General features: G+C 58.0%; 1 protein-coding gene across 1 annotated transcript; it reads right to left on the reverse strand.

Moving 5' to 3' along the window:
* Positions 1-270: 270 nt before the first annotated feature.
* Positions 271-21,908, reverse strand: ATP8B3 (ATPase phospholipid transporting 8B3). Its single transcript, XM_051639966.1, is given in 27 exon segments — positions 271-510; positions 1,149-1,279; positions 1,543-1,681; positions 2,465-2,704; positions 3,010-3,093; positions 4,320-4,543; positions 5,013-5,320; positions 5,729-5,781; positions 5,821-5,872; positions 6,317-6,392; positions 6,685-6,796; positions 7,062-7,226; positions 7,617-7,729; positions 8,447-8,635; positions 9,206-9,362; positions 11,317-11,545; positions 11,788-11,981; positions 12,825-12,913; positions 13,614-13,772; positions 14,571-14,653; positions 15,204-15,274; positions 16,839-16,911; positions 18,327-18,388; positions 18,847-18,945; positions 19,765-19,878; positions 21,178-21,269; positions 21,854-21,908. Coding segments are annotated over 27 exon segments (3,603 nt in total).
* Between the last annotated feature and the right edge of the window lie 3,007 nt (positions 21,909-24,915).

Below are 24,915 nucleotides of genomic sequence, written 5' to 3' on the forward strand. Positions count from 1 at the left end.
CTTGGAGCAGCCTGGGCTGGTGGGAGGTGTCCCTGCCCATGCAGGGGTTGGGACTGGATGATCTTCAAGGTCCCTTCCATCCTGAACCATTCCATGACTTGAAGATGTGTTCCCTGCAGGTTTTACTTCTCCAGCCAACCCCCCTGCAGCTGCCCAAGCTTCGAAACCACCCAGAACTGATGTAATGACTGTCCAGGAGCGGGGGGATCCACACCTTGACACCCCCTTCCCCGTCCCAGCGCGGCGGGAGGTCGATGCCAACGGGGGCAGCTACCACGAGGGTCTGGGGAGGGGAGACAAAGCCGGGGTCGTCTTTGGGTGCAGAGGATGCGGGGCAGGGCAGCAGGGGGTCCCCCTGGCACGCAGACTGTCCCCCCGGGTGATGAGCCCCCCGTAGCCCTCCTGGTGGGAGAAGGCGTAGCTGGAGCGGCGGCGGAGGGAGCGGCGGGGGACGTGGGCGACCAGCTCCACCGAGGGCTGAGGGCCCCGCCGGGCCTGCAGGCAGATCCTCTGCAAGGAGATGAGGAGATCAGGGCTGTGGCCACCTCTCCGGGAAGGTCTCGGCCCAAAAAGGGGGACAGGCAAGGGAGAGCGAGGCTGGGATCTGCTGAGACACGGTTTGTCTGCCGGCTCCACCGTGGGCTGAGCGGGTGGGACGGGTTGTGCAACGTGAGGCTGTTCGTGGGGGTCTTGAAGGCTGCTGGAGCTCTAGAGGGCAATCTGGGACCTCTTTGTGCCACCAGCAAGGTATGAGCTACAAGCCAGATGGCAGTGAGCTCTATCGAGGCTGGGCTGGTACCAAGCCCTGCACCAGAGCTGCTTCCTAAGCAGCAGCTCCAGGGAGTCCTGGAGGCCAGTTCCTGGCTGCAGCCAAAAGCAGGTCCTCTCCAGGAGCTGGATCAGGTCTCTTGCCTCAGGACCTCCTGTCTGGCCATGAACTGATTTGGGGAGAGGGCCCTGGAGCCAGGCTTGGACTCCAATGTCATAAGAGACCAACACCAGCTGAGTGATGCCACCGAGGAGAGGTGACATCCCACTGCTACAGCCCAGCTGGTGGCTTCCCTGGGGTGTCTCAGCCTTCCCATCACCAGCAGCCCCCCTGGGCAGCCCCAGACCCCTCCCCACACCAGCCCCTGCCCGTCCCTCACCTGCTGGGTGCTGGGTTTGCCCGCGAGGGTGCAGTACAAGCGGACAGTGAGCGAGGGGATGGTGTTGACCACCAGGGCCAGCAGGACCACGAGCAGGACGTAGGGATCGGTCAGGGCGTTCCGGCTGGCGTCTGTCAACACAAGGAGCTGCTGGGTGATGGAAGGAACGTGGGGAGGACAGAGGGAGCAACTGCAGGGGACAGGTCCCCACCCACGAAGGTGTTGAGGGGCCTCAAGGGGAGATGGCACCCAAGCTGGGGTGAAAAATCAAGACGGAAGGATGAAGGAGTATTGACAGGGAGATGATCTAGGGAGGTGGGAAAGTACCAAGGCCAGGCTGAGCTTCCCTGGATTGGGAAAGGGAGGGACCTTGGGGACCCCTGGGGCATCTCACCTGGGAAGCGGAAGATGGCAGGGGCTGCCCTGAAGGCACCAATGCTTTGGGTCAGGAAGGAGAAGAGGCAGAAGAGCAGCAGGCTGGCTGTGACCGTCAGGAAGGACAGCACTGTCCAGAACTTGGTGTCCAGGATGATCTGCAGGAAGAAGGGCAGAGCACACAGGGTCTCAGGGAAGCTGTGGAGATGCTCGTCCATTCAGCCACTTGTCCCAAAGTCCTCTCCTGCCCTGAGAAGGATCATTGCCTGGTCATGGAGCTGCTGGGGGTGGTGTCAGAGCTCAGGGCTGCAGTCCCAGCTGCCCCAGGGCCTGGGTCACAGAATCCCAGAATAGTTTGGGTTGGAAGGGAACTTAAAGATCACCCAGTCTCACCCCCTGCCATGGGCAGGGACACCTCCCACCAGCCCAGGCTGCTCCAAGCCCCATCCAACCTGCCCTTCAACACTGCCAGGGATGGGGCAGCCACAGCTTCCCTGGGCAACCTGGGCCAGGCTCTCACCACCCTCACACTCCAGAATTCCCTCCTCATGTCTCACCTCAACCTCCCTCTGCCAGTTTTCATCCATCCCCCCTTGTCCTCTCCCTCCCTGCCCTTGTCCCAAGTCCCTCCCCAGCTTTCCTGGAGCCCCTTCAGGCCCTGGAAGGTGCTCTAAGGTCTCCCTGGAGCCTTCTCTTCTCCAGGCTCAACACCCCAGCTCTCCCAGCCTGTCTCCAGAGCAGAGCTGCTCCAGCCCTTGGATCATCTCCATGGCCTCCTCTGGACTCTCTCCAACAGGTCTATGACCTTCTTATGTTGGAGAGTCCAGAACTGGACCCAGCACTGCAGGGGGGTTTCACCAGAGCAGAGAGGGATAATCATCTACGTTGACCTGCTGACCATGCTTCTGGTCAAGGATGGGGAAGAGCAGATCATCACTCACCTCCATGAGGACTGACAGCAATGCTGATGTGGCCACTGTGACAGAGAAGGACTCGTAGTCACCAACAACCTTGGTGCCAACGTGGTCCTGGAAGGCCCAGAGTGCAATGTAGAAGCTGGCAAGTGAGGTGCTGGCCCCGTGCAGGAAGGTGACACCAAACACTCGGTAGTTGAAGAGCTCGTCCTGCTGCCCAATCATATAGAGCTCAGGGAACTCCAGGCTCTTCTTGGCACTCACATCCTGCCAGGAGGGCACCAGCCATCACCCTCCCCACCCACCCTGGGGGGAAGGCTTGGGCCACCCCACCCAACACTCCCTCCTGGAGAGCTGCAGTGGGTCCCTGCACCCACTTGCTCCAGGGTGATGGGGAACAGAGGCACCCCCAGGACCAGTGGTGGTCTCCAAATGCCCAGTGAGCTGCTGGGTGCCAGGTCCCAGCACGAAGAGCCATGGAAATGGGGTAGAACAGCCACTGGGCTGATCCACAGCCAGCAGGGATGTGGCCTCCAGGCACAGGGGCTGGATGGAGCCCGGGGAGCTCATACCTGCTCCAGAAGACCCACGGCCAGCACGGGGTAGGCAGTGTAGAAGATGTTGTAGAGCGCGAGGAACCAGCCCTCATACAGGGGCTGGAAGGGAGGAGGAAGCAGCTGTGAGCTCAGGGGGCTCTGGAAAGGCTCAGGAGGGACATCCAGGCACTAGGGGTGAGTCCAGGAGACTCAAGTCTGAGCTGTGGGGAGGTCCCCACGGACTTGCCGTGGCAGGTGGGCCTTGGGGCTGTGCTGCAGGTGGAGGTGGGAGGCTGGAGCCACACAGTGGGGGTCAAGTCACACTGGTGGCACAAAACCTCCCAGTTCGGAGGAAACCAGCTCAGTGCACATGGGATCTTTCCCTGGGTCTGTCCAAGACACCCGTGGCTGGTCACCAGTGACAATCCCCAGGGATCAGCACTGGGGCCCATTCTCTTTAGGGTCTTCACCAATGGACAAGGGGATTGAGGAACCCTCAGTCAGTTTGCAGATGACACCAACTTGGGCAGCAGTGTTGACCTGCCTAGGACCAGGGCAGGGATTGTCCCCCTGTGCCCAGCACTGGTGACACCTCCAGTCCTGGGGTGGGGTCAGCTCTGGGCTCCTCAGCACAAGAAGGACATGGAGGGGCTGGAGCGTGTCCAGGGAAGGGCAGTGGAGCTGGGGAAGGGGCTGGAGCACAAGTGTGAGCAGGAGCAGCTGAGGGAGCTGGGGGTTCAGCCTGGAGACAAGGAGGTGAGGGGAGACCTGCTGGCTCTGCAGCTGCCTGAGAGGAGGTTGGAGCCAGGGGGGTCGGGCTCTGCTCCCCAGGAACAAGTGATGGAACCAGAGGAAATGGCCTCAGGTTGTGCCAGGGGAGGTTGAGATTGGATCTTGGGAACAGTTTCTTCCCCAAAGGGTTGTCAGGCCCTGGCCCAGGCTGCCCAGGGCAGGGGGGGAGTCCCCATCCCTGGGGGGGTTTCAAAGCCCTGTAGATGTGGTGCTGAGGGACATGGGGCAGTGGTGGCCTTGGCAGGGCTGGGTTGATGGTTGGACCTGCTGATTTTTAGGGTCTTCTCCAGCTAAAACAATTTGATGATTCTACGATTCTTCAAGGACCTCCCAGGTCTCCCCAGGGTCCTCTTCCTGCTCCAGCCCAGTGGAAAGCAGATAACCAGCTGCATCTCAGGTAGGCACCCCCCAAAACTCGCACAGCCCAAGGCAAGGGAGAAAGGGCACCAGGGCAGGGAGGTGGACGTGTGAGCCCCATCAGAACCGGGCAGGAGACCTGCCTGGGACGTCCCCCTGGGGTGCAGACCTCCCCGGGCTGGAAGTCACCCCCTCACCTGGGCCGTGAACCCGCTGTGGAAAGCGAACCAGACCTGGGCCATCAGGCCAGCAAAGGTCTTGTAGAAGAAGTATCGGAGGAACTTGCAGACCCGCAGGTAGCCCCAGCGGCCGTGGACGAGCAGGAGGCGCTGGAGGAAGGAGAACTGGGCCAGGGCGTAGTCACTGCACTGCACAGCCTGCAGCCCCTCCTGGCCGCTGATGCCCACCCCAACGTCAGCAGCTGTGGAGGCAGGAGGGTGGGAAGGGCTGGGGAGGAGGTCTCTGGGGAGCCTGAGCACCCGGAGGAGCTCGGGGGGTGATTTCCTGGTGGGTCGTCCCCGGGTTGGCGAGCGGAGGGTGAGTGGGGAGCAAAGGGGTAGAGCCCCTCCCAGCACACGGTGGGCGTGGGTGGGCTTGAGGAGCATGGCCCCGGGTCAGGGGTGCTGGAGAGGGACAGGGACATCTCTGCCAACTGCCCAGGTCCAGGCTTCGGGTTTCAGCGAGGTTCATCCCTGCTGCCCCCTGTGCCAGGCTGGGCGTGGAGCTCTCCCTCCCCTCCTGGCACAGCAATGGGGAGAAGTGGTTTGGGGGTTCCCTTCCCAGCTCCTCACCTCAAAGGAGAGGGGGAAGGGGTGAAGGTGGCAGATGGGACACTGCTCCCCCCCACCTGCGAGGTGCTTCTCCAGAACCCCCCCTGCCCCAAGCCTCACTTTTGATCATGTTGACATCATTGGCCCCGTCCCCGATGGCCAAGGTGATGGCCTTCTTGTGCTTCTTCACCAGCTGCACCATGAGGGCTTTCTGCTTGGGGGTCACCCTGCAGCAGATCACTGCCTGGCAGCTGGTGGCCAAGTCCACGAAGGCCTTCTCCACCAGACTGCCCTGCTCCTGTGAGTCCGTGGCCCTGCAGCAATCCAGCCACCCCCACAGCCACCCCTTCTTCTCCTTCAGCACCTCTCCCGTGTGGAGGATCCGGTCCTTAGGGGAGAGCACACGTGGCTGGGACCTCACCCGTCATCTACGCAGTGTGAGAGCCCCCAGACTCATCCAAGATGCTCTTAAATCTTAGAGGTGCTACAAAAGTGGCCCCAGTTTTCTACAACTTCATCACTCAGCAAGTGCTGCGAGCAGACCAGTATGTCCCAGTATGACCAGAGGAGCATGTGGTTACCCACCAGCCTGCATCATCCCAGAAGGTGGGTTGGGCAGGTGTGGTTGAAGCCCTTCAACACCAAATGATCAGTGCAAGGTTCTCCCCCTCTCCACTTTCCATTCCCCAGCCCAAAAATGGGCTTTTCCCACCCCTCAGGCAGGAGGAACATCACGTCCTCCAGGTGCTGGTGCCACCAGCCCTTTGATAGCACCAGGGCAGAAACAGGGATCTGCCAGTGCAGGCAGGAAGCAGGGAAGACCAACCCAGTGCCACCTTACCAGGAAGTCCCCATTGATGATCAGGGCTCTCTTCTGGTGGGACGAAGCCTTGGGGCTCTGCTGGGAGAGGTGGTCACCACACGGGACCTCCCCGCTCACCCAGTTGTTGTTGCTCACCCAGTGAGCCTGGAGGATCTCACTGTGTAAGGAAGGAAGGGGTGGTGGGAGCTGAGCTGGGGACACTGGAGACTCTGCCCAGCTGTGAGACCCACAGTTGGTCTTTGCCACCTCAGAGCTCCAGGGAAGTGGGGCTGGTGGGAGTGGTGGGAACAGGGGGGACAGAGAGGGAGCCCCAGGGGCTCGTTGATCTCAAAAATCAGCCTCTGTCCCTGTGGTTTAGAGGTGGAGAAACAGCTTAAGCACTTTCTGGTCAAAACCTGGCAAGGAGGAGGACATTGTCAGGGCAGAACCAGATGGGGAGGCCTGGAAAAGCATCAGGAGATGAGGGCTGTGGACATCCAGCGTGGGACAGGGAAGGAGAAGCATCTCTGGCAGAATCAAGACCTGCCCACTCTGCACAGACACCTCGGGTGTCTTCAGTGGGGACAACAGTGTTCTGAACCAGGAGGTCACAGTTCCTCACCTGATCTCCTTCTCCTCCAGGATCTCCATGTCATCTGTCAGCAGTTTGCAGGCGTAGCCGATGTTCACTGCGGTCTCTGCAGGTGACAACACCTGATGGCCACGTGCTGGTGCCCCCACCCCAACCCGGGGCAGCCCCCCGCTCCAAAAGCCCTCAGTGGGCAGCAGCTCCAGCTTGGTGCCACCACACAGATGGCTTCCCCTGCTCAATTCCCCCATGGTGACATGATCTGTGGGACACGCTCTTGGGTTAAATGACAGGAAGAGCAGAACCTGGTTGTTGGCCACTCCCAGGGTCCCATATCTCTGCTTCCTGGCTAAGGGAGAAGCTGAAACGTGCTGATGGGACCTGGGGTTGCCTCCACTGACCTTGTTTGTCTCCCGTCAGCACCCACACTTTGATGTTGCCCAGTTTCAGCCGTTGGATGGTCTCAGGGACTCCATCTTGCAACTTGTCCTCAATGGCCGTGGCCCCGAGCAGCTGGAAGGAGCGTAAGTGGGTGTCATGACATGGGGCAGGGCAAGATGTGGAGGTGGGAATGACCCCTGGATCCAACCCGAGCTCCTTGCCCATGGGTGGGCACCACCTGACAGATGTCTTCTGCAGTGTCCCCTGGCAAATGCCACCGAGTCACCCCAGGGGGTGGGCGTTGGGGTCACTTCACCCCTCTCCTCCCAGAGAGCCAAACCCCACACTCCAGCTCCCTGTGGGACCAGTTCCTCCTACCCCCCCAGCCTCATCCCACCTGCAGGTTCTGTTCCATCTCCTCGTACAGCTTGTCCAGCTCCCGTGCCCGGTCCTGCAGCAGGACACTGGCCTCCTGGTGTCTTCTGCTCCACACGCCGTACTCGGCCTCGCTCACCTCCTTGCTGGCCAAGCACAAAGTCCTCAGTGTCTCCTCTGCAAAGCGCTGCAGAGACAAGAGGTCAGGCCTCCCTTCCCTCCACCAGGATGACTCTGATGGTGGACCAGGGCATGGTGCCCAGCCAAGCTGCTGCCGAGGCAGATCCAGAGACACACCAGGATCTGAGGGTCCCGCTCTGGGCTCTTCCTCCCTTCCCCACCCTACAGCATCCCCATGAGCATCCTTGCAATGAACTGGTCCATGCAGAGCCCCAAAGGTGGGGTTGATGCCCTCTGAGCCTCTGTCTCATGGGCAGGCAAGGATCTTGGAGCAGAAGGAAGAAAAAAGGACCAAAGTTCTGAAGCCAGAGGAGCAGCAAGGGACTCCAGGACACTCAGCCCAAAGCCAGAAGCAGAGGGACCAGCCCTTTCCACCCCAGGCTGGTGTGGAACTCACATCCAGAGCCATCTCAGTGATGGTCTCACGGGGTCCTCTCCTCTGCAGCCTCTCCAGGATGACTGTGTCAGCCCCCTTGGTGTAGAGCCGGATGGTGCCCTGGGGGTCCCGCACTGGGAGGGAAGGACAGTTTAGGCAGCTGGAGAGGTGGCTCCCACTCCTGCCTGTCCCCACGGGGTGGCCGTGCTGCAGGAGGCACCACAGGGGACGTCGGGGCGTTCTGCCCCAGCTCTGCCCCACCAGGATCAGGCCTCAGGGACTGTCAGTTCCTCACACCCCTCCTCTGAGACCCTGGTTTCCTCACTCTCTCTTGGCTGCTCCAACCCTTCTCAGCCCCAACCCTTCTCTTCCCCAACCCTTCTCTTCCCCCACCCTTCTCAGCCCCCACCCTTCTCAGCCCCAACCCTTCTCTTCCCCCACCCTTCTCAGCCCCCACCCTTCTCATCCCCCACCCTTCTCTTCCCCAACCCTTCTCAGCCCCCACCCTTCTCAGCTCCCACCCTTCTCATCCCCCACCCTTCTCTTCCCCAACCCTTCTCAGCCCCCACCCTTCTCTTCCCCCACCCTTCTCTTCCCCAACCCTTCTCAGCCCCCACCCTTCTCATCCCCCACCCTTCTCTTCCCCCACCCTTCTCTTCCCCCACCCTTCTCTTCCCCAACCCTTCTCAGCTCCTTCACCAAGTGTAAGTAAAACCACAGGGATGACCAGGACAACTCTTGGAGCCCCGGTGCCAGCTGCAGTCAATGGTGGCCATCCCAGGGCCACCCCTTGCATGGGAGGGACCCTCCCTGCTCCTGCGTGGCCCCAGGAGACACCCCAGCCTGCTCACCCAGGACAGACATCCTCTTGCGATCGCTGTTGAAGTCCAGCATGGCCAGCACTTTGTAGGTCCTCTTCTGCCCCAGCTCACTGATGGTGATGGTGTCTTGTGTGCGGGCCAGGAAGACGTACCCCAAGCTCCTGGCTGCCCACACCAGGGCTTCTTCATCTGGTGAAGCTGCCTGATAAACCAGCTGGTCTGCAGAGGAGGAGTAGAGTTAGACAAAGAGACTCACAGCCAAGCAGCTCTTGGACATCTGAAACACCCTGTTATTGTCCAGCAATGACATTCTCTATGGACACCCTAGAATCCAAGCCACCAGGTGAGGGAAACTCAGTCCTTCTTCGTAGAATCACAGACTGGATGTGAAGGGAACTCAAGGACCATCTAGTTCCAACCCCCTGTCCAGGGACACCTCCCACCAGCCCAGGCTGCTCCAAGCCCCATCCAACCTGCCCTTCAACACTGCCAGGGATGGGGCAGCCACAGCTTCCCTGGGCAACCTGTGACCTGTACTTCTCTCTTCTGCTCATTCCTCCAGGCACAAGAAGTTCCCAGACAGGGTTGGATTATCCCCCTTGTGTGTCAGTTCCAACTAATGAGCCTTAAAACCAACCCAAATGGACACATCCATGATGCCAGGACAGTGACACAAAGCACCCCCTCAAGCCACCTGCTCCCCACCCAGCAGAGCTTTGTTGGGTGATGGAAGAAGCTCCATGGCCTTGAAGGGCAGCTTGAGAACGTCCACCACCCTGGCCAACCCACCATCCTTCTCCTCCACCATGACCGTGTGGCAGAGGGCCAGCAGCCTCAGGAACTCCCTCAGCACAGGGTCACGGTCCTGCCGGATGGCTGCCAGCAACGTGGGGTCACAAAACTCCAACTTCTTCTCCCCGTGGTGGCTCCAGGTGGAGCTCAACCCCTGCAAGAGGCACAGGCAGGCTGCAGGAGCCCGGGGTGGAGCGTGGGGCTCTGGGCTGGAGGTGCTGCTGGGCTCCATCGGTTGAGAAACCTGCTTGCCCTGTCCCTAACCAGCAGCTGAGGACTGGCCAGCTCAGCCCAAGGAGCCCCGTGGGACCACAAGCTGTGCTCCACAACGAGGGGCTGGGCTTGCTGCTGGTGTCACCAGGCACGTTTCTGAGCCCTGTGAGGAGCATCTGGCCCCAGTTCCAGGGGAGAGGGGAGTTACGCACCCGCGGCTCTTTGCTCTCCTGGCCCGTGCCTGGACCTGCCAAAATAAAACCCCCTGGGTTAGCAGGGAGCTGGCAGCAGTGTGGCCACCAGGGGCTTCCAGCAGCTGCTCCAGCAGGGGCCTGGTGCTCCTGCTGGCCAGAGCACTGGCAACATGGGGAGGGTTTTCAGCAGCTGCTGGTGCTGGTCATAAGGCTCTGCTAAAGTATCCAGGTTTGACTTCAGGGAATCCCAGCCTGGTTTGGGTTGGAAGGGATTTAAAGCTCATCCAGTCCCACCCCCCTGCATGGGCAGGGACACCTCCCACCAGCCCAGGCTGCTCCAAGCCCCATCCAACCTGCCCTTCAACACTGCCAGGGATGGGGCAGCCACAGCTTCCCTGGGCAACCTGGGCCAGGCTCTCACCACCCTCACACTCCAGAATTTCCTCCTCATGTCTCACCTCAATCTCCCTCTTCCAGTTTTCATCCATCCCCCTTGTCCCATCCCTCCCTGCCCTTGTCCCAAGTCCCTCCCCAGCTTTCCTGGAGCCCCTTCAGGCACTGGAAGCTGCTCTCAGGTCTCCCTGGAGCCTCCTCTTCTCCAGGCTGAACACCCCATCCTGACTTGTTTGGCTCTTGAGCTGCTCAGCCTTTTCAACCCATTTTGAACACTGAACATTCAGGTCTGGTTTTTCACCCCTGTGTCCTGGGACATCTCTGCACTGGCAGGACCAGAGCTCTGCTGCATCACAGAGCTTCAACATGATCCATCAGGCAGGAGAAAATTCCCTTTATTCCTGCTTTAAAACTTTGCTGGATGGTTTTTTTTCCCCCCTCCTCTTTGCTTTGATCACTACGCAGTTGTCTCAGGTGCCTGATCCACCTCTCAGGAAAAAGGAGCTCCAGGCTCAAGTTCTAAACCAGCTACATTTGGCTAATGAAGCACTGAGGCAGCTCCCAGAAGCCAACTGAGTTCTTGGGTGGAGAAGAAGAGGAAGGACTTCATCATCCTCAGGTTTCCAAGGGGAAAAACAAGGAGAATCATTTAAAAATATATATAAGAAGAAAAAAGAATAGTAGTTAAAAATAAAAGCCAAGAGCAGCTCGAAAGAAACACGGCAGGAAATGCTCATTTCTTTGCCCTCTCCACAGGTCACCTGAAAGCTTCAAAGTGTCCATGTTTGGAACCCAAGCTGAAGACTGATCAGGAAAGGATGCAAAGAAGAAAAGCAAACCCTCCTGGTTTTTTTTATCCCCAAAGCTTTCGTACAAAATAAAACTCCATGAGCTTCACTGGCCCGTAGCTCTGCCCTGTCCTGGCCACCTGGGCCAGCATCAGCTTGTTGCTCCCAGTGGGATCCACCTCCCAGGTGGTTTTGCCATCCAGATTTGCTGAGCTCCTAACCCCAGGCTCCCTCTTCCCTCAGGGAAACCCAGGTGATCCAGGCTGAGTTTGGGGCACGATGCACCTCCTGAAATTGGGGCACCCGTTTGAGGAGGGCACTGGGAGCACGGGACAGGTGTGACCACAGGTGTGGTGGCCCCTGCAAAGCACTGGCAAGATGGGAGGTGGATTCTTACAGCACCTTCTTGTCTCCATGCTGGACCACGGAGATCAATCCACGTGCCCCAAGCTTCCTAGCAAGCCAGGAGGAATGGAAAGAACCAGATCCAGGTTTTCCTAACTCCTGAGTCCCTACAAACTTGCTTCCACCAAGAGTTACCATAGATGGTCCCGTTGATGCAGCACTTCTTGAAGCTCATAATGTTTTGTGTCAAGGTGCCAGTCTTGTCTGAGAAGATATATTCAACCTGGCCAAGCTGGTCGTTGAGGCTGGTGCTTCTGGCTTTTGCTGGAATGTCCTTGGCAGGATAATACATCTCCAGGTCCCAGTTGATGAAGCAGCTGTTCACCAGGTAGATGAATTCAAACCTAGGGAGTCAGGTAGAAGAAACCTTACACTGGGCAAGGAGATCACGTTTGGATCATAGGATCATGGAACCATTTGGGTTGGAAAAGACCTTTGAGATCGTCAGGTCCAACCATCAACCCAGCCCTGCCAAGGCCACCACTGCCCCATGTCCCTCAGCACCATCTCCAGGGCTTGGAAATCCCTCCAAGTGCAAGGAGTGAGGAACTGGTCTCTGATCACTCACAAGCTCTGTTGTCCTTACGTTATATACATGGACATGGGGATGATGATGCTCAGGAGGATGGTGAAGCCCCAGAAGTTGAAGAAGGCCTGCTGGACAGGAGTGGTGTTCTTGTAGAGAGCAGAGAGGTAACTGTGCTTCTCCTGGAACATCCTGGCCCAGAGCCCAGAGGCAATGGCGAGACACAGCGACGTGCCCAACAGCACCAGGAAGATCTGAGGTGGGAAGCCAGGATGAGAACGTCCCACCACGCAGAGCCCACCAGACCCTTTTCTAGGCCCAAGTGTTGCACCTTCCAGATGGTTTGTCACACACATGTAGGTGTAAACCTGCAGAAAGGTGTCCTTGTGCATGAAGCTGGTCCTCAGAGCTCACCCTGGGTGAGGTGGAGGATCACAGCATGTCCTTCAGCTGGACACATCCCCAACACACCCACAGCAAAACCCAACAATGTTCCCACCCTCCAATTGCCTCCAACAACATCTCCTTGGACAGGGTGTGTCCTGCAGCCTCCCTGCTGAACTTATCAGCAAACAGAGGAACACTAGAAACCAACCTGAGAAGGGATGACACTCAACCACCAGGAACCAGAACAAGAGCCACCCAACTCCCAGGGATGACCAGGCTGCTTTGCTTCCCACAGAGGGAAGGCTCCTCCTTCCAGCTCCTCAGTGCTGAGCTACAACCTGCAGGTCCCTCAGCACAAACCACCTCCATGGACCCACATGGTTATGGATGAGGGAAGCAGGTCAGGAGGGCTTGGAGACCCTGACTACTCCAGCTCCCTGGTTTGAAAGAGGCTGGTCAAAGAGGCTGGCCTGGAGCTGAGGTGCCTGGCTCCAGAGTTCATGCCACACAGGCTGCTTCAGACCCAGAGATGTCCTGGGGACATCTCTTGACATTTGCCCAGAACATGTGAAGCCCAAGATACTTTGTGCAAAATATCACAAACTTCAGATAAACAGCATCACCCGGGCAAGCAGCCTCTCATGAGAAGACTTGTGAGCAACCCCAGGAGACCAGTGGACCAGGGCAGGAGGTGTTTGCACCACACTCACTATGATCACCACCCGGTCCATCATGTGGTCCAGCTTGGTTTTCTTCCTCTTGATCTTGCCACAGTTCCTCATAATTTTGGAATCAAATCCTGGATGAGAAACATTTCAGAGGTAAAAATGCAAGTCCCCAGAAGGTTGAATTGCAGCTCAGTGATGCTGGTTTCCTCCAGAACAACATCTCCCCACCTAGGAAGACTTCAGAGGAGCCCATCCCCTGCTCAGTTACTCAAGCCGTGGTTGCACAGTTGGAGTAGAGCTCCTCACACCAGATCTTACCCCCTCCTCTACCCAAAGCTCCTCATGGCCCTCAGCTGCACTGACCCATCTGTGCAGGAGGCCACAATGTGAAATGGACCCAGGACGGGCTGCAGCAGAAACACAACCCAGGCTGAGCAGATGTTGGCCACAACCCAACGCCTCCAACACCAGCCACGTTTGGGACAAGCTTCCGTGGGCTTGGTTTGAGCAAGGAGCTCATCCCACTTTGAACCATCTGAGAGTGGGCCCAGCCCCTTTTTTTTTCAGACCCAAGTGTTGCACCTTCCAGCTGGTTTGCCTCACCCAGCTGCAAACCCCCTGGAGGTGTCCTTGGCTGGTCCTCAGAGCTCCCCCTGGGTGAGCTGGAGGATCTCGGCGCGTCCTTCAGTCGGACACATCCCCGACACCCCCGCAGCAAAACCCACCAACCTTCCCGACCTCCCCCTGATGCTGGAGGTGCTGGAGCAGCCTCAGACCTCCTGGAACCGGGGGGTTTTTCTGCCCACCCTGCCCTGCCCGGGGGGGTCTCACCTGCGTAGATGACCAGCCCGTAGCACAGGCGGGTGTTGCGGACCCGGCAGCCGCGCAGCAGCAGCTTCTGGCTGTCGAGCCCGTGGGTCTGACCCCTCCAGGCCAGGGTGCCCGTGAAGCTGTGCATGCGGCTGGTGGGCTCCTCACAGCTCACCCGCCCTGCAGCAGATGGCACCAGTCAGGTGGTGGCTTTGGAGGAAAGCAGAGGAGCTTCCCCATCCCAGGAGGTTGGATGGGGCTTGAGCAAACTGGGCTGGTGGGAGGTGGAGGCTCCAGGGAGACCTGAGAGCAGCTCCCAGGGCCTGAAGGGGCTCCAGGAAAGCTGGGGAGGGACTTGGGACAAGGGCAGGGAGGGAGAGGACAAGGGGGGATGGATGAAAACTGGAAGAGGGAGATTGAGGTGAGACATGAGGAGGGAATTCTGGAGTGTGAGGGTGGTGAGAGCCTGGCCCAGGTTGCCCAGGGAAGCTGTGGCTGCCCCATCCCTGGCAGTGTTGAAGGGCAGGTTGGATGGGGCTTGGAGCAGCCTGGGCTGGTGGGAGGTGTCCCTGCCCATGCAGAGGGGGTTGGATTGAATGAGCTTTAAGGTCCTTTCCAACCCAAACCAATCTGGGACTCTGTGGTGCAAACACAACTTCCTTCATCCCCAGGGAGTCTAAGAGGAATCCCCTGGAGAACCAAGGAGGAAAATAATCCAGGGTCTGAGCTCAAGTTTGGGAGCCAAACACTTGATTCCAGTGGGCAAATGGAGGTCCAGGGCAGGAGGAAGGTGCACACGCCCAGCAGACCCATCACAGACCCAGTCCTGGGGAAGGACTTTGGTTCTTTGCGGGCAGGAGCCAACCCAGCCTTGGGCTGATGGCACTTGGTGGCTGAGGGGCCAGAGACTTCCCAGGCTGAACCCACCCCATCCTGGTGGGATGGCCACATCCATCCTCCCCCACCCCGGGCACTCACCATCAAAGGCAGCCATGCTCTCCTCACTCACCAGCTCCTGGTGGGTCACCAGGAGGGCTTGTCTGAACTTCAGGTTCGTTTCCCTGGGAAGAAGAAGCAGGGAGGGAAAAATAAAACGACCCTGGAGGTGACAAAGCTGTTCATTCTGCTGCCAGGCCCAGGGGACAGAGATGACCATTCATTATGGGGTGACTACGTGAGTGATGGTGATGGAAAGCAAGACAGGGACCTGTCACCCCGGAGATGGAGCAGTCATGGAAGGAAAGCCTTGGCCTGGGGACCCTGCCATTAAATCATCCTGCAGGAGGGGTGGGAGGGACAGGCAGCCACTGTCCTCCTGTGGGCTGGGAGGCAGCCAGGAGATGCTGAGAGATGCTCGAGGTCATCAGCTGCTCTGTGGAAGCATCAGGAGTGGGTTTTGGGCTCCCCCACGTGTCAAAATTTCTGGAACAAAACCTGTTTCTGGGGTGTCTGTAGGTTGAACTGTTGGAGGAACCTCCCATGGCTTCTGCTGGACTTCTCAGGGTGCCCCGAGTGCTGGTGGGTCCCCAAGATTGGAGGTTTATCCATTGGCTGGGATGTGTCTGCCCCTCTACCCCCATGGCAATCATGGTCCCCAGCCCCTCTTCTCACCCATCAATGTCAGTGGTCTCCACGTAGCAGAGGCTGCTGGGCTCCGAGCTGCAGAGCAGGAGCATGTCAGCCTGGGGGAGCAAAGAGGGGGAGAGAGGACATGGCTGGAAAACCTGGCCAGGACACCCCCAACCTGGCTGAGCCCCTCCTGGTGATGCCAAACCTGGCTGAGAACCCCCTGGTCATGCCTTCTGGCCACCCCAAAACTGCCTGAGCTCCTGCTGGCTCCCCCAAACCTGGCTGATCTTCTCTTGACCCCCCCTAAACATGTCTGAGCCCTCCTGGCCACCCCAAACCTGTCTGAGCTCCACCTGACCCCCCCAAACCTGGCAGAGATCTCCCTGGCCACCCCAAACCTGCCTGAGCCCTCCTGGTGACCCCAAACCCGGCTGAGCCCTTCTGGTGACCCCAAACCTGCCTGAGCCCCTCCTGGTGACCCCAAACCCGGCTGAGCCCCCCTGGCCACCCTTTCTGGCCACTCAAAACCTGCCTGAGGTCCTCCTGGTGACCCCAAATCTGTCTGAGCCTTCCTGGTGACCCCAAACCTGGCTGAAACCCCCCTGGCCCCCCCTTCTGGCCACCCCAAGCCTGCCTGAGCCTCTCCTGGTGACCCCAAACCTGGCTGAGCCCCTCCTTGTGACCCCAAACCTGGCAGAGACCTCCCTGGCCACCCCTTCTGGCCACCCCAAACCTGTCTGAGCCCTCCTGGTGACCCCAAACCTGGCTGAGACCCCCCTGGCCACCCCAAACCTGCCTGAGTCCTCCTGGTGACCCCAAACCTGGCTGAGCCCTCCTGGTGACCCCAAACCTGGCAGAGGTCCTCCTGGTGACCCAAACCTGGCAGAGACCTCCCTGGCCACCCCAAACCTGCCTGAGGTCCTCCTGGTGACCCCAAACCTGGCTGAGCCCTCCTGGTGACACCAAACCTGCCTGAGCCTCTCCTGGTGACCCCAAACCTGGCTGAGCCCCTCCTTGTGACCCCAAACCTGGCAGAGACCTCCCTGGCCACCCCTTCTGGCCACCCCAAACCTGTCTGAGCCCTCCTGGTGACCCCAAACCTGGCTGAGACCCCCCTGGCCACCCCAAACCTGCCTGAGTCCTCCTGGTGACCCCAAACCTGGCTGAGCCCTCCTGGTGACCCCAAACCTGGCAGAGACCTCCCTGGCCACCCTTTCTGGGCCCCCCAAACCTGCCTGAGCCTCTCCTGGTGACCCCAAACCTGGCTGAGACCCCCCCCCCCGGCCACCCCAAACCTGCCTGAGGTCCTCCTGGTGACCCCAAACCCGGCTGAGCCCTCCTGGTGACCCCAAACCTGGCAGAGACCCCCCTGGCCACACTTTCTGGCCACCCCAAACCTGCCTGAGGTCCTCCTGGTGACCCCAAACCTGCCTGAGCCCTCCTGGTGACCCCAAACCTGGCAGAGACCTCCCTGGCCACCCCAAACCCGCCTGAGGTCCTCCTGGTGACCCCAAACCTGTCTGAGCCCTCCTGGTGACCCCAAACCTGCCTGAGCCTCTCCTGGTGACCCCAAACCTGGCAGAGACCTCCCTGGCCACCCTTTCTGGCCACCCCAAACCTGCCTGAGCCCCTCCTGGTGACCCCAAACCCAGCTGAGCCCCCCTGGCCCCTGCTCACCGGGACGGCGCTGTCCTTGCGCAGCCGCACCACGTCCCCGACGCGGATGTCGCACCACTTCTGCCACTGGAAGCTGCAGGAGAACCAGGAGGGAAGTTCTTGTAGCAGAGCAGCAGGAATGGGGGTCGTGGCTGCTTCTGCCCTCTGAACCAGCCTGGGTCTGTCCCAGCTTCTTGCACGACTGGGGGCTCCAGATGTTTTGTTCCTCTGCCCCCCCCCCCCCCCCCCCGTGGCACCATCTGAGTCACCGACGGGTGGCCGAGCACCAAGGACCCGTCTGTCCTGCCCATATCTCCCAGACCTCCAGGTGGCAGGGACTTCCAGCCCCCTGGCCACAGGTGGGTCCTTCTCTGAGCCAGTGTTAAGCAAGAGCAGAACTCTGAGGGTTAGATGGGAAGAACTGGAGGAACATAGAATCATGGAGGCGTTTTGGTTGGAAAAGACCTTTCAGATCATCCAGTCCAACTGTTAACCCAGCCCTGCCAAGGCCACCACTGCCCCGTGTCCCCCAGCACCACATCTACAGGGCTTTGAAACCCCTCCAGGGATGGGTACTCTCCCCTGCCCTGGGCAGCCTGGGCCAGGGCCTGACAACCCTTTTGGGGAAGAAACTGTTCCCAAGATCCAATCTCAACCTCCCCTGGCACAACCTGAGGCCATTTCCTCTGGTTCCATCACTTGTTCCTTGGAGCAGAGCCCGACCCCCCCTGGCTCCAACCTCCTCTCAGGCAGCTGCAGAGCCAGCAGGTCTCCCCTCACCTCCTTGTCTCCAGGCTGAACCCCCAGCTCCCTCAGCTGCTCCTGCTCACACTTGTGCTCCAGCCCCTTCCCCAGCTCCACTGCCCTTCCCTGGACACGCTCCAGCCCCTCCGTGTCCTTCTTGTACTTCTGTGCCAGGAAACCCCTTCCCAGAGTGTCACAACAAAATTAGGTCTGTTTTAGACCAGTTGCCTGTGACTGGGATTGGATCATCCCTACGAGCTGGACCTGCAGCAGATCTGGGGAGGTGATGAGTGTTCACAGGGCCAGGAGTGTTCATAGAATGACAGAATCCCAGGCTCGTTTGGGTTGGGAGGGACCTTCAAGATCATCCAGTCCCACCACCCTGCATGGGCAGGGACACCTCCCACCAGCCCAGGCTGCTCCAAGCCCCATCCAACCTGCCCTTCAACACCCCCAGGGATGGGGCAGCCACAGCTTCCCTGGGCAACCTGGGCCAGGGTCTCTCCACCCTCACAGGGAAGAACTTTTTCCTGACGTCCAACCTGAATCTCCCCTCTTTAACCTTCAGACCATTGTCCCCTGTCCTCTCACTCCACCCCTGTGTACAAAGCCCTAACCCAGCTTTCTTGTAGACCCCTTCAGGTATTGGAAATTTCCACCAAACCCCTTCTCAGGTGCTGTGCTCAAGGGTGCTCAGCACTTCAGGTGACCTATCATTCCACACAGGCCTGGAAAACACAGGTAGAACTTCCCAAAGCTCCTCACCTCTTCCCAGACAGGATTTCACATGGTCTGTTGTTGATGTTTCGGTCACTTTGGTGACGGCCCTGCCCGGAGGAGAAGGAAAAAAAGAGGCCAAAAGACAAGGATGGACCATGCCAGACTTCCTTCTCCCATGGAAACCACCCTCTTAAATGCCACCATCTCCCTCCTCAGCCCCAGGGCAGGATCTGCTGCCTGAAGCCATCAGATGTTTTCCAAAACTCTCCCGAGGTCTTTCTGGGGACCAACCTGGGAATGTAACCCTTGGTTAAGGTAGTGGAGGTGACAGAGATTGGGGTCCAGACCCCAAGGAAAGGAGCTGCCCACTCATGTCCTTCCCAAGGGAAAATCTAAAGTGCTTTGGACACAGGAGAGTTGATGGTACCTGAGGAGCCATGGATGACACAGCAACACCCAAGCTTTTCAGGTCACCTCACAGCAAAGGGGCCCTTTCTGAGGACCACCCCCACCCCCCCAAGGACCCACCCCACACTCCCAGCCTTTCACCCCAACCCGGACTCACAATGTCATCGATCAGGTCTCGTAGACCCCGGATGGTGAGAAGGCAGCTCAGGGGGAGGAGCAGAGTGTACCAGGGCACAGTGGAGATCTCAGGGAAGGTCTGGAGAAGGAGAGTTTTTACACCACTGGCCCAACTTTCATCCCACCTTGGGATGATTTAAGGGACTGACTCACACAGGATCAATCACAGCGTGCTGGGGGTTGGAAGGAACCTCTGGAGATCACCCAGTCCAACCCCTCTGCTCAAGCAAGTTCACCCAGAGCAGGTTGCACAGGATGGTGTCCAGGTGGGTCTGGAATGTCTCCAAGGATGGAGACTCCACAACCTCCCTGGGCAGCCTGTCCCAGGGCTCTGTCACCCTCACAGTAAAGAAGTTCTTCCTCATGTTCAGATGGAACTTCTCATGTTCCAGTTTGTCCCCATTGCCCCTCGTCCTGGCTCTGGGCTCCAACTCCCCCTCTGTCCCAGCTCCCCATCCGTTGTCTGAAGATGACAGGAACCAGTCTAGGACAAATCAACCCACTATCTCTGTCTACACAGAACAGTCTGGTTGAATTTCCACCTCTTTTTAAGTGGAACCCATGAGGTGCAGGTGGGACACTGAGTCTGGAGAGCAGGGTTTCTGCTCAGGTGTGGCCTCTATGAGCTCAACTTAGATCCAAAACCAACCAGCTCAAAGTAACCAACCTTCACAGAGGTGAAACCCCTCAGAGCCTTCATGGAAGGCAACAAACAGCCCTGAGAAGCAACGTCCTTGACACCATTTTAGACCAGAGTCTCTGACCACCAGCCAACCCTCCTTTGCTGGTATCCTGGGCCTTGAGAAGAATAATCTTGTGGAGACATGGTACTCCAGAGGGAGCTGAGGCAGACAATGGGTCTGACACACCTTTGCTCTGGCCTTGGTGCCCATCTCACCTGCAAGAGGATGACGAAGACGAAGTAGACGTTGGCCACCCGGTGGAACTGCTCGTAGAGGTTCAGGGGCAGGAAGGTCAGGACGTTGTACTTGGCTGTCTTGATGGCATTGCCCTGCAGAAGGACAGCAGGTCACAGCCAGGATGGGATCGAGGGGGTGTTTGGAAGGTGCCAAAACCAGGCTGGGATTTTTAGGACTTCTCAGGACGTCAAGAGCCGCCTTGAAATCTTTACAAGAACCCTAAAAACTTCTGGGGCAAAATTCAAGGCTGGTTTGAAACAGGAAGAATGGTCTACATGGGCACCCTCAAAACTTGTCCTGCACAGGGGAGCAGGGGTGGAACCAGGCAGGCTGCTGCTTCTCCTGCTGCCTGTTCATGTGAAAATGAAGCTCTCTGTTTCAGCAGTGTTCCAAATCCCATCCAGCAGGGAGGTTGGGAGAAATTGCTGGGGCTACCAAAAGATGATTTCTCCACCCCTTTTTGCCTGGCTGCTGTAGAGCATCAAACCTCGTGGCCTTTGGAGGAGCAGAGAAGCTCTGTAACAGCCCCTGGCTGCCAGGGCTCCAGGGCTTTCCCATCTGTCTCCTCCAGACCATCATGTGCTGCCTTTTGTGGTTTTCTCACCCAAATGAAGGAGTTTCACAGCATCCTGTGATAGGTTAGAACCACAGAATCATGGGATGGTTTGGGTTGGAAGGGACCTTCAAGATCATCAGGTTCCCTGCATGAGCAGGGACACCTCCCCCCAGCCCAGGCTGCTCCAAGCCCCATCCAACCTGCCCTTCAACACTGCCAGGGATGGGGCAGCCACAGCTTCCCTGGGCAACCTGGGCCAGGCTCTCACCACCCTCACACTCCAGAATTCCCTCCTCATGTCTCACCTCAATCTCCCTCTGCCAGTTTTCATCCATCCCCCCTTGTCCTCTCCCTCCCTGCCCTTGTCCCAAGTCCCTCCCCAGCTTTCCTGGAGCCCCTTCAGGCCCTGGAAGCTGCTCTAAGGTCTCCAAGAAGATTCATTACAGCAAAGGCTGATAAGACTTAAAACCAAAAGGAAATATTTCACTTGTGATCCTCTGAAGAGCCCCCAGGTTCCTCCCACCAACCAGATGTTGCTCTTCCAGAAAAACCAACAAACACCTGGATTTGTTCCATCAAAACTTTTAAAAAAAGATCTTTCTTGTTTTGATATGACCAGCAGGGCAAGAAGTCTCCTCCACATGGGTCTGCTCCTTGTCTGAGAGCTCCAGAGGGCACCAGGCACCTTCTCCTTCATGAAGGACCCCCTTGTGGGACCCTCTGTCCTACAGGAGATCACCCTACAGCATCTCTGTCACCTCACCCCAACCACCACCAGCTCAGGCATCAGGGGCTGAGCAAAGAAATGGTCCAGGATTGGCCAGACCCAACTCACCCTGTATTTCTTCCTGGTCAGGCAGAAGGCAAATGTCTTCTTGAACTGCTTGTGGTAGTTTCGGTCATTGGCCCTCACTTCCCAGGTGAAAGCTGGAAAAGCAAGTGGACATCCAGCAGGTCTTCCTCAGAACCAGGCTCTGACCATCAGCTTCTGGCTTCCGAGGACCAGGGATGGTGTTGCTGGGCTCATGGTGGCAAGATGGGCTTTCCAAAGGGCTCCTGCACCTCAAGAGCAACTAGGACAGAGCTGGATCTTTGGGGTGAGCTGGGTCACAACGTGGACAGAGGGGGCAGGAGGCCAGAAGCTTCCAGAGGTGTAGGAGTGCTCCACACACTTCCCCTCTGAGCCTCAGGGTGACCATTTGGGCTCAGGTTCTGGTTTCCCAGTATAATCTGGCCAGGAGGAGGACAGCTCCTCCAGGAACAGTCCTTGTCACCCGAGGGCTGGTCCTTCCTCTCCTCATTCCATCTTTACTCTCCCAGTGCAGCTACTGCCAAACCAGGGACATCCCAGACGTGTCCCCCAACTCCTGCACCCCATCTGAGGGTCAATCCTTGCAGGCTATTTCACCCCAAATCTCCTTCTTCTCCATCTCCCAACCCACGTTCAACTTTCTCATTAACTGTCCAAAAAAAGGAGAACAAAACACCCAAACACACTCCCTGGCACTGACCTGGCAGCTGCTTCTCTCCATGCAGGTGGCCTGAGGTTGGGTCTCCTGCAGCCATGATGGCACCACCACCAGGATCTAGGAATGAGGACAACCAAAGGTGTTTGCCACCCTGAGCAATGGCAGCAGGATCCCACCAGGATGCTCCAACATCCCAGAGCTGGGTCCTCCACCTTTCCAGGGTAGGACAATCGTGCAGAGGGGACACTCTTGTGGGCACAGCAATGTCTTCAGGGAACCACAGACTGGTTTGGGTTGGAAAGGACCTTAATGATCATGTAGATCCAACCCCCTGCATGGGCAGGGACACCTCCCCCCAGCCCAGGTTGCTCCAAGCCCCATCCAACCTGCCCTTCAACACTGCCAGGGATGGGGCAGCCACAGCTTCCCTGGGCAGCCTGGGCCAGGCTCTCACCACCCTCACACTCCAGAATTCCCTCCTCATGTCTCACCTCAATCTCCCTCTGCCAGTTTTCATCCATCCCCCCTTGTCCTCTCCCTCCCTGCCCTTGTCCCAAGTCCCTCCCCAGCTTTCCTGGAGCCCCTTCAGGTCCTATCACTACTGTCTCTCCTGGAGCCACAAACCCACTTAGACCTTTTCACTACCCCACATGGACACAGTTCCCTGCAGCCACCTGAGGGTCCCAGCTCAGTGACACCAGGCTGAGTATCTGCCATCAGAAAATGCCTTTCTCCCCTTGGCACCTGGTGGCCTTTCCTTGGCCTTCGACCAGCCATGGTCTGTGGCTGGATCTGCATCTGTGGTCTGGTATGGATCTGAATCCACACCCACTTCACCCCAGCCTTTTTCTTGCACCAGTCACTGATCTGCCCTTTCTTGGTGCCTCCAGCTCACTCAGACCTTGCTCATCCCCCTCAGCCTGGGGGTCTGGATGAACCCCTGGGTAGACCCCTGTCCTCTCCACCTCCCCATGGATACTCAACAGCATTTCAGACCCACCTCCCCCCAGTCCCAGCTGCCCAACCACAACTCCAAGACATTTTCCTCCTCTTTCAGGAAGTCCTGGGGAATCATCTGGAGGCACCAAGGAGGAGCTGAAACCCTCCCCGTGCAACCATCACACCCAGGGACCAGCCACCTCCATCAATGACAAGATCTCCCCCAAGCTCAGGAGCTCAGTGACCTTCCCTGCAGGGATGGTGGGGAAGATTAATTAAACCTTTGTGAAGTGCTTTGTGATCCTCACATGAAAGGAACCAGTGAGGTATGAAGCATTAATTACCTGATTATTAAATAATCCCCCCCAAGTCTGTCCCTGCCAATATTTTTTATCTCACTCCTTTGATCATTTCTCCTTCTTTCCCCCAAGTGTCTTCTTCTCTCCCGTGTCCCTCCTCGTGCCACCAAAGCTGATCTTGGTTTGCCCCAACATGGTGCTGCCCTGAGACATCCTCAGATGCCACCAGCTGGGTAAGAGCTGTCACCTCAGCCCAGGCCAGAGAGACTCTGAAGAGCAACGTGGGCAGCACCTCAGCCCTGAGGTTGTCCCACAAGGTCCTTTGATCTCCAAGATCATCCTTCTTTACCACGAAGGATTCAACACGGGTCACTATGGATCCTGAGTGACACCCCTGAACTTTCAGGGCCCCCATCTGCATTTCCACAGCTTGGCTGGGAGGGAGGGAGGGAGGGAGGGAGGGAGGGAGGGAGGGAATGAAGGAAAGGGGAAAGGAAAGGGGAAAGGAAGGGGAAAGGAAAGGGGAAAGGAAAGGGGAAAGGAAAGGGAAAGGAAAGGGGAAAGGAAGGGGAAAGGAAAGGGGGGAAAGGAAAGGGGAAAGAAAGGGGAAAGAAAGGAAAGGGGAAAGGAAAGGGGAAAGGAAAGGGGAAAGGAAAGGGGAAAGGAAAGGGGAAAGGAAAGGGAAGGGGAAAGGGGAAAGGAAAGGGGAAAGAAAGGGGAAGGAAAGGGGAAAGGGAAAGGAAGGGAAGGGGAAAGGGAAAGGAAAGAGAGGGGAAAGGGAAAGAAAGGGAAAGAAAGGAAAGGAAAGAAAGGAAAGGGAAAGGAAAGGAAAGAAAGGAAAGGAAAGGAAAGGAAAGGAAAAGGAAAGGAAAGACAAGGAAAGAAAGGAAACAGGAAAGGAAAGGTAGGAAAGGAAAGGAAAGGAAAGGAAAGGAAAGGAAAGGAAAGGAAAGGAAGGAAGAAGGAAAGGAAGAAGGAAGGAAGGGTGGCTCCAGTTACCACTTGCCCCACAGAGAAGAGAGAGCAGGAAGGGCCTCAGGAAAACTGAGTCTCCTGCTCACACCCCTCTGTACCAGCCAGTGCCTCTTGGCTTGTGCTGGTGGAGGTGGCCATGGCTCCATCCCCAGCATTAAGCCAGGACACCAGGTCCTCACCAGGCCATCCAGCCATGGCAGCTTGGGTCAGCCCCAAGTCGAGATCTCTCCCCAAGCCTGCAATGATGGGGTAGGTCCAGATTCAAGTCAAGAAGTCAACACATGGGTCAAGATCAGGTCTGGTGGCCAAGGCCAAGGTGAGACATAACCCAGTGTGTTGCTGGGAGAAGGCAGCTCCAAGGTCAAGCCAAAAGTCAGCCCGTGGGTAGAGGTGCTCCTCTGTGTCCCCAGGGTCAGGCTGGACACAGACCCAGCCACAATAAACCTTAGGCTGGAACTGAGCCCCAAGGCTGAGCTTAAGCAGAGCCCCATGTCCATGGCAGGTCTGGGAGAGGTCCCTGCTGAGGGGGATCAGCCCCATTAATGCCTGTGAGTGCCCCTGGGGCCCTAACCCCTGGCTCACAGCATCTTTGGACCTTGTTCCCTGCTCCAGCAGAATCATATCAGAGTCATCAGATCACCTTGGTTGAAAAACACCCTTCAGATCATCAAGTCCAACTGCTCACCCAGCCCTGCCAAGGCCACCACTGCCCCGTGTCCCTCAGCACCACATCTACAGGGCTTGGAAACCCCTCCAGGGATGGGGACTCCCCCCCTGCCCTGGGCAGCCTGGGCCAGGGCCTGATAACTCTTTCCAGGAAGGAATTGTTCCCAAGATCCAATCTAAACCTCCCCAGCACAACTTGAGACCATTTCCTCTTCTCCCATCACT

Source organism: Apus apus, chromosome 24 (assembly GCF_020740795.1).
Source record: "Apus apus isolate bApuApu2 chromosome 24, bApuApu2.pri.cur, whole genome shotgun sequence".
Taxonomy (NCBI): Eukaryota; Metazoa; Chordata; class Aves; order Apodiformes; family Apodidae; genus Apus; species Apus apus.